This window comes from Catharus ustulatus, chromosome Z (assembly GCF_009819885.2).
Source record: "Catharus ustulatus isolate bCatUst1 chromosome Z, bCatUst1.pri.v2, whole genome shotgun sequence".
NCBI lineage: Eukaryota > Metazoa > Chordata > Aves > Passeriformes > Turdidae > Catharus > Catharus ustulatus.
The window spans coordinates 10,003,428-10,012,756 of record NC_046262.2 but is presented as its reverse complement, the minus strand read 5'-3'; the positions used below and the strand labels follow the sequence as shown (position 1 = coordinate 10,012,756).

General features: G+C 46.6%; 1 protein-coding gene across 2 annotated transcripts in view; it reads left to right on the top strand.

The window, feature by feature from the left end:
• Positions 1 to 7,251: 7,251 nt before the first annotated feature.
• The window catches only part of CCBE1 (collagen and calcium binding EGF domains 1), a 96,039-nt gene continuing 93,961 nt past the window's right edge, over positions 7,252 to 9,329 (top strand). For both annotated transcript variants that reach the window (XM_033086154.1, XM_033086155.2), the window contains exons 1-2: positions 7,252 to 7,357; positions 7,472 to 7,552. In XM_033086154.1, the coding sequence (XP_032942045.1) occupies positions 7,257 to 7,357; positions 7,472 to 7,552 (182 nt within the window). In that variant the 5' untranslated portion in view covers positions 7,252 to 7,256. The remainder of the gene's footprint in view (positions 7,358 to 7,471; positions 7,553 to 9,329) is intronic.

The following is a 9,329-nucleotide window of genomic DNA, read 5'->3' as shown; positions in this document are numbered from 1 at the left end:
TGTCAGAGTGGTCAGTCCTCATAGAAAACAGTCTTTTATCTCTGACACAACCAGCACAGCTTTAATGGGAAGGGACTCTTTAACTGAGACAGTTTAAAAACACTTGCCTTTTGACCCCTTTCTTTGAGATGTGATTGAATGTGTGGAGTGTTTTTGCAAGGAGTGCAGAATAAATAAGCAGTGAGTGAGCTGTCACAAGCTGTGGAGTGAAGGTCGTATTCTTCTTTTTTTTTTTTTTTTTCTGCTTGTGTTTTGCCAGATTAACTTCAATGAGATGGGTGGCTGGTCTGAATCGAGCCCATTTCTGTGATGAGTTACATGTGCTGCTCCATAGGGCAGAATGAAGCTCCCCAGTAGAAGCTTCCTTATTTAGAAGGAAATCAGATGGGAAAAAAATGTATTAGAACAAATAAGGCAACAAAATCAGCATTCAGGAGATTAAAAGCATGAAACATACAACCATTTCCCTGTCAGGCAAAGCTGCAATGTCAGTGCAAGGCTGTTGCTTCTACTTCATGCCACACTGATTTTCAGTTTAAATAACCTGCCCGAGTCTGAGGGTGTGGAGGGGTTACATTTGTGTAAAGTTCATTTGCCCACTTACAAATTACATGCAAGTTAAAACATTCCTTCCTTGCTACATATAAAGGTAAGGGTTGTGCTTCCATTCGCGCGTGGCCCAGCTTTTCCAAGGAGTGCAGGTGCTTTCAGCACCCGAGGAGGGGTAGATTTCAATCTGTGGCATACCAATCCTCTGTCAAGCCTCCCTGCACCTGGCTTTGCCCACAGCTACAAGAACTATGATTCCATAGACATATGAACGAGGAATTTTTGCTCCCCAAGAGCACTCAAAAACATTGGGATTAGTGTATCTACCATTGGAGAGTGCCCACAGCTCCAAGGAGCTTGAGCCAAAGCAAACACATCTGGGGGGAGATGCCACAGCAGGGACACGTGTACGGAGTCTCCAGGCTGCATTTGCTTTGGCACAGGCTCCAAGGATTGCCATGAGCAGAGCAGCAAGAGGGCTGCTTTGCTTCCCCCGGTGTGACAGGCCTTCCTCAGCGCCCCTGCACAGCTCCAGGTGTTGCGGTACTCCGAAGGAATGCTGTGGTGAGCCGTGGAGAAGCAGCTTTCTCACAGGTGCAGCTACCTGAGCTGTCTGGTGCTGTCAGGCCACAGCTGGAAAACAGCTGCACAGTCCATGGGATAATGTTTCCTGCTCTGCAGGTGGGATGCCAGATCTGTGGGAAGCTCCATCTACAGGACCATGGCAGATACCTGAGCGGTTTGCAACTTGTTGTGGCCGGGTTCATAATGGAAAAATTTTGGTTTAGCAGCTTGAAAGAACGTTATGCAATACTCCTTGAGGAAATCTACATTGGGAGCAAGTAGGAAACTATTGTTACATATTCTAATATCCTATAGCGTGAAACATAATTTCTATAAATATCCAGGGGTTTTTTTCAATTTTAAAGGTGTCTATTTTATTCACTTGATACTGTCATCAGAACAAATAAATACTTGAGACTTTACATAAGACAGGTGTGGCTTGATACCTTAGTCCCTGGAAGAATTTTCCTAACATTTGCAAACCATTGCAAGAAGTTATTTTCTTCTGTGGGCAGTATTCTATACTACAAAATAAAGGCTTGTTAATTAACCATATGTAATTAAAAACAAACAAAATAACCCAGCCTTTATTTGTAAATTTTGAGTTAGCATAGATTTTTCACTAAAGTCTTCTCTTGCTCAAGCCTCTGTGTCTAGTCTCTGCACTATTTGGCATGGGATTTGCAAAATAAACCCCAACACCTTGCTGGGGATCCATAATCTTGAATGGGTTGATGGTGTCAGTCTGGCCATTTACAGGCTGTTTCTGTGGTATGCACACACTGCAGTCTTGAGTGCTGCACTTCCTTTGCCAACAGCATGCTAGAACAGGGCTGCCACTGCTTTTTTTAGTCAAAAGACATCTTTGGCTTGTGGAAAAGAAGGAATACTTCCCAGGACCATCCTCCTCTGTGCTGCCAACACTATGTGCAGCACACAGGAATAAATGTCTATTCTACAAGTAAAAGAACAAGTGCTCAAATTTTAGTTCAATTTGTATCATCATTTCTAATTTCCCACCTATTCAGCTTCTCCTACTCTTCTACATACGTGTGGGAACTGCCTGCTGTTAAAAAGTTATTTCTGGGTCAGTGACCTTCCTCCTCAACATCCAGGGCTTCCAGAACATGACACTGCCATGGGATGCTCATCAAAGTATCAATTTAGGTGGATAACCTTGTAAACTTCAGAAGCACAGTACCTTCATTCTGACTCTCACAAAGACTGGATAGAAGGGTTGTGTTTATCTGTTCTGTCTGTGCACTTAGAGCAGCGTCCCAGGCTTTTCAAAGGAGCCCAGACCCAAAAGGAGCACATACAAGCTGCAGAGGTCGATGGTGTTTGATAGCTAGGATGCCATGGAAGATTTCACATTCTTCAGCTCTAATCTCTTATAACAAAATGGAATTCAACCTAACCCCTGAAAAAATAAGTCAGGTCTGGTTAGTGTGATGCCATGTCCCATGTATCCATCAGGATTTGTTTTTGGTGGATTAGTGCTCTCATTTACGTGTTTTCTTCTTGGTCAGCAGTGTTATTGTTTTAGCTGATACTTTCAAAAGGTGTTTATTTTTGCTGCTAATCTAAGATGAGCCCTGTAATTATCTGTGAAATAGAAGCAATTCCTTTCTGTAGCTGTGATGCTCTCTGGACATGATTCCTGATGATCACCATTTCATGTTTTCTGACGTGCCTTTTTCCACGGTTATTTTCAAAACAGTTGCATCACATTTCAACTGCCTTTGTCCTTCATTGACATGTTTTTCCAAAAATGCCTCTGACAAAAAGCAAAGACTTTTTGTCTCCTAGATGGATTAAGTGCCATTCTAGTGTTTGTGATGAGTAGTACCTTTCTCAGCCCCACTATTTTTATTTAATGCGAGTTTTGTTGGGTATTTTACATGTTGGGCTGTAGCCTAGAGCATGACAGCCCCTTGAACTTACTAGGCAAAATAAATAAAATATTTTAACTTTCACAGTTTCACACCTTTTCAAGTGGCAAAAGGATGGATGGAAAAAAGAGGTAAGAAGAATTACAGCCTTTCTCCAATTTCTAGCCCTTCTTCACCTTGTCCTCTGCTCTTTGCCACTCAAACATAACTTGGAGCTGCTGTGGCTATGCCACTGTTTCTTCACCTCTTTCTGCCTTTTCCCTGCTCTGACAGATGCTTTGCTGGGTGCTCTACCATTGTCTTTCAGGATGTAATACCTGTTTACCCTGGGCAGTCCTTATGGTTCCGACATTTCTTCAGCCTTTTTCTTCCCTAGTTTTCCTCTGCTTCTTTCTCTCTCTTTTTTTCTGCACCTCCTCTCTCTTCCTTCCTGACCCAGGCCTGCTTCTGGGCAATCATTTCTGAAAACTTTTGCATTCACCCCTAGCCTTTGTTCTGTCTTTTTTCCTTGCTTCACGCAGCCTTTTACAGACTGGGTAACACTGCTGATCATGTAGATATTAGGAAGAAATTCCACCTCTATCTAGAGAGAGAGATATAATCATCCAGGATTGATTTTTTCTCTTTCTCTCTCTGTTATCTGATTCTGTTTTGTTGTTTGTTTGGTTGGTTTTTTTTTTCTGAGATGTAACACTGCTCTAGGTGCCTCCTGGAGTTCCAATAGCGTGGGAAATCTTTATGCTGCCCAAGACCGGGCGAGTGTGTAGCAGCTGAGCTTGGATTGTGCAATATTCCTTGAAAGCGGAAATCTGGATCTGGACTTACAGGTTCAGTTTGGGCTTTCACCTGGAAGGGAGCCTAATCCATGAATGACCAACATGAAGCCAAAGTACCAAGGTATCCACCCAAGATGTGGTTGAAAATCTCTGTTTTCTGTCTGTTTACACCTTCAGCCTTGCTCTGATGTCCCTGAACATGTCAATACTGACAGCTGGAGACCTGGCACTCAATGCAAACACAATGTTGTAGTGGGATTAAGACTATTTACAATAAGTGGTTACTTGCTTTATGTTTGAAGCAGATGGAAAATACACCAATGAAAATGTAGTTTGTAAACGGATCAAGAATAATCACAGCACATACTTCTGAAGACTGCAATGAAACATCTAAAAAAACCAAGCAATTCACCAAAAAATCCCTGTCATCCCCCTATCCCTACCCTTCCTCCCCAAACATCATGGTCACAGCTCTTTTAAAGGTGGGAAGAAAAACGGGGTAAAAATAATCTTCTATTTTTAGGATCACTATCAAAGTTTCGAATCTCCTAATACAACTGTCCTGGTGGAGATCAGCGAATTGTAAACAATTAATAACTGCTCAAGATCTTCATGCATGCAAACAACCTCTGTATTTCTAAGGAGTTAGGGGCGCACTGAACAGCCTTCTCCTCATGTTCACAGGCTGTGCTTTTCCACTACAGAAAAGCCTTTTTGGAGGCAATGATCGAGGTTTGCTTCTAGGCTATTCCAGTTACCAGCAATATCCAGAAAAGAAACTTGAATTTGAATTATTAATTCAACATCATTATGAATGAACCACAGGAAACAATGCATCTTCTTCCTATGTAAACTGTGTAAATAAAACTTCTGATAAGCACTTTACTGCATTGAATTCCTCATTCTTTTCTTTGAGAGCGTTCCAAAGTTTAGTGCGCAGCTTAATCAACTTCATACGTGCTTGAGCTGGGCAAGTCAAAACTAACATGACCCTGCACAAGGAAAAGCGTCCCTCGCACGAGAAACCTCATTCTGCTTATTTACTATATATGAAAACAGCCCCAACCATTCCTTCCCTGAGGCAACAGGAACTTTTCCATGTTTCCTTAACCACCGACACCCTTCAACACTTTTCAGGACTAAAGCCTTGTTCTCAGGATGACCCTGGCTGCGTGGTCATTAAAGCTGAGATGGAACTGATGAAGTAAAATGATCAAACCTCCAGCCTTAATGTATTCAGCTGCACTAAGTTACCAACTGCAAAGTATGGTGCTGTTTAACCTCTCTTTTCTGTCCACTTTTGATCACACTGAAATTATTTTGAATATAAAACTAAGGGCCCTGCTTTGGCAAAGAGTTGAGTACAGGATGAGCTTCACTTGCAGGCTACTGTTTTTAAATTAGCAAGGCAGTTAGCATGGGTTAAATGAATACATATGTAAGTTAATATAACATTTTTTAATTAAAAAGATAGCAGTATGTTGATACAGTGCTATGTGGGTGGCAAGGATTAAAGAAAAGGCAGGGAGACAAGTAGTTCAGGTAGTGAATCAGACCTGCACTGAGTGGTTAAAGTTCTGGGGAAAAAAATCACCTTTTTGGAAGCATACTTATGCCAGGCCTATATAGAGGCCTTTTAAAATCAAAGTCCTTCTGCATCCATGATACTTGGGTTTGGGCTGGAAATTGTCCAGAGGATTTCGGCGCTGTGCTCTGGGAATCAATTCAACTTTAAAAAAAAGGAGCACTTTGGAAGGGTCAGTGACCATTTCTGGAATGTGTTAAATTAAATCCTTTGTAATCTATAGACAGACATCACAGGGGTTACAGCAGTGCAAACCTCTCTTCATTTCAGACCTTGTCACTGGATACTCTCTGCTTGGAGCGGGAGGGTAAGGAGCATGGTGTGGAGACAGGTGTCTCCTGAGCTCTTGGGCCCAAACACCCAGGTCCTGCTTTTGTTCCTGGTATCTCCAAATCAGGAGAGGCTGCCCAGGAGAGGTGAGGGCTTAGTCCTGTGAGAAAGACCTACAGTCTTCTCTGGCTTCAAGTCAACAAGTCCTGTCTTTGCTTACTTATTACCTGTATAAAGGAAAATGAACTAATTATGACAGAATAAACATCCGAAACATTCTCTTGAGAGCAAAAGCCAAAACAAGTGGGGGGAAAATTTTGCCATGCAGCACTCCTTTACTTAACTGAGCACTGGAGTAGAGACAATGTGCAGTGCTGCCTAGAGGAGAGAAACACTTTGAAGCTGGCAGTTCACAGCTGGCAGTTCACAGTTGACAGTGGATGATGTACAAGTCAGGAAAAGCTTCTGAAAAATCCCACAATTTCCGAGTTCATCTCTCATTAGTTTTTTTCCGGGCACTGGACAACATACCAAAGGGATTAACAACTTAATCATAGCTGATTCATATATGGGGATCTGCGTTGTTTATTTATTTATTTTGTTATCAGGAACTTCCTCTTAGAGACGTGAGAAACTGAGGCACATAATGGTGAGATTGCTTGTTTAAATGTTGCCTGTGGCAGGGGAAAAAATAGAAGTGTTTTCCTCAAGTTTTACACCCCTTTATTACTCCTGTGCTGGTTTAACAGAGGAATTAGAGCTCCTTGCACAATCCTGACTTTTCTGGCTCTAATGATATATGAGTACAATCCGTTGGTCACATTTCCCTGATTTTTCTGACTGCAGAATGAGGTCTTTTATATTACAGGTGAAAGCACTGGAAAGGCTGATTCACACACCCACCCCGGAGTTTTGGTACTTGTAGGAAGTTATGTGGTGATCAAAGCCAATGCATCGGCCCGACACTTTGCAGACGCACGGTCGTTCTGCAGGTTCGCTCCCCTGGTCCCAAGCAGTTTAACCGTGAAAACAGGATATGGTAAAACGGTCCAGACCTGATGCACTGCTTTGTCAGAGTCTGCTGTCATTAATCTCCGTCTTTATGAATGGTGGGGAAATGGCAGCTGTACACAAGGATAAACAGCCGACGCAGCAGAGATGCTTTGAACTGCTACGCTCCTTTGGGAAGAGATTTGAGATAAAGCCGAATCTGGAAAGCATCAGTGGTGGTGCACCGAGAGCCGCCGATCACCCCCGCCGCTTCGGACCTTTCCACCACTTTCCGTCCCCCTCACCCTGGGGCGGGCACCCTCCTCCCCCTCCTCCCCGCGCCGTCCGCAGCCGCGGGGTCGCGAGTGGGAGCGCGGCTTTGCGGGGCCGTGTGTCGATGTCCCCTTGCTCCCACCGCACATCTGCAGCGACCCTGCCACATCTGGCCGCCGCCCCGCCGCGGGGCAGCATCTGCCGGCACATCTGGGCGCGCGCGGCCCCTCCCCGCGGGCACATCTGCCGGCGGCGGGGGGCGGCCCCGCGGCGGGGCGGGAGGAGCGCGGTCGGCGCAGCCCCGCCGCCGGCCGGGGCGGGCAGAGCCGGCGCGGCGCGGAGGGGAGCGACGGCCCGATGGGGCGGCCGGCCGGCAGCCTGGCCCCGCTCCGGCTGCTGCTGCTCCTGGCGCTGGGACACGCCTGGACCTACCGGGAGGAGCCGCAGGACGGCGACAGGTGGGTGTTGCGGTAGCGAGGCTGCTCCCGTGCGTTTCCTCCGCATTCACCACCTTCTTTTTCCTACCTTTTGGGGTATTTTTTTTCTTAATACTCCGACTCCCTACCTTGCAGGGAGGTTTGCTCCGAGAACAAAATCGCCACCACCCGGTACCCCTGCCTGAAACCCACGGGAGAGCTCACCACCTGCTTCAGGTGAGCGCCGCGGCCGCGGAGGACGGGGGGCAGAGGGGGCGCGGGTCTCACGCGTGTCCGCGGCCGGGGACTCGCTGCCCGCGGGGGAGGCAGCGGGGAACACACGCGTGTGGTGTCAGGCACGGGGACGGCAGCTGTGGCAGCTGTTTGTCTCCCCGCTGCTCTGTGCAAGCCCACCGCGACATTCCACCACCCCGCGGACCGCGGAGCAGGTAACTTGGTACTTGGTCACATCCCTCCCGCCTTCCACATCTCCCCTGGCGCATCCTGCAGCTGTCCCAGGGAAGGGTTTCGGTAACTCCCGGCAAACGTCACCTCATCGCTGGAGAGGGCGCGTGTGGTTCTCATTGCTGTACCGAAGCCACCGACAGCTTTTGATACGGTGGGAGAGGCTTCCTCCGACCTGTGTGTCCGGGACCACATGGGAGCTACAGCTGCATCAGTTCCAGGATAATCAGTGAGATTGTCGGGATTTGTGCTATGCAAAAGATACCTTAAGTTAGGTAGATGAATTGCACTCTCAGTAAGTTCTTCAGCAACCAGCTCTGGGGGAGAAATTTGGAAGAGGCCTCTCAAATAAGATTAATCTAATAATAATTTTTCATTTTTCAGCTGTGTGTTTGAGAAACATCATCTGTTTTAATGATGACAGCTATCCAGAGCAGTTGACAGTGGATGTGCTTTTTTCAAGAGCTGTACACAAAGCATGAGTACACACGTATCCCTTCCCTGATGCCCCCGGGTTAGCCTCGTCCCCACAGACGAGATGTTTCGTGTATGAAAGCTGCTTCTTTTGAGAGGCTGCTTTGTGGAGGAAACTCTGCTCTGCCTGTGTGTGTGCTCGCACGTGGCAGGGAGCCACTTCTGTACACCAAAAACACGGTAACACGTGTAGAAAACGTTACAGAGATTGTCCATCTCTTCTGTTTGGCAGTAGTTCCAAAGAGCTGCACACACACGGTGGAGCAGTGTTGTCCCTCTCCCATGCTCTCAGGCTTGTTCGTGCTCTCTGGCAGCCACAGCCACCTGGGACAGTGTCCGGCCACTGCCCAGTTCTTAGCAGCATTAGCTTCCTCCCAGGCCCTAGGAAGGGCTCTGCAGGGAATGGAGACCACCCTTCCCTTATCTTCTCCCTCTCCTCTCCCTGTGAAGATGAGGCAGAGCCCTCTTTCAAGCAGCTCTGTAGCACACAGTGGCAACACGTTTTAGAGAGGGACAGCTAGAGAGGGACAGCGTGTAGGTTTTGCAGGGAAAGCTTTGCAGGTACTTGGTTGAACCTGCTGCATTTCTCTGGTTTGGGGGCAGAACACCAGGGTGGAAAAGACTGTTCTGAGTGGGGAGTTACTGAATGAAGAAACTGGAGTGGGAGCTGTATAAGGCAGCACACGCATGACCATCCTGCCCTTTCGTGCATGTCCCAAAATCCATCTGAGGAATGTGATTTTGCTTTGTGTGTGACAGAGGACTACACAAGCTCCACTGGCTGCTATGGGCCACTGTGCAAGGAAAGCAGGACTCTGTCCAGCTGGCAAGTCCCACTTGTGCTTTCTTCCATCCTTCCTGAGGTATTTCTGACCTTTGGGCTCTGGTTGTGATGGGCCTTCCTTGCTCCCCAGCTCTCCGTCTGCACAATCCTGAGCGATATTCACTGTCCCAGATCAGCGCAGTCAGTCTGGATGAGAATTTCCAAATTGCTCCCCTGAACTTGTTATTTTAGTTCAAACATTTTCTATATCTATGATTTCCAAGTCGTCATTGCTTTAAAAAAGAAAAAAAT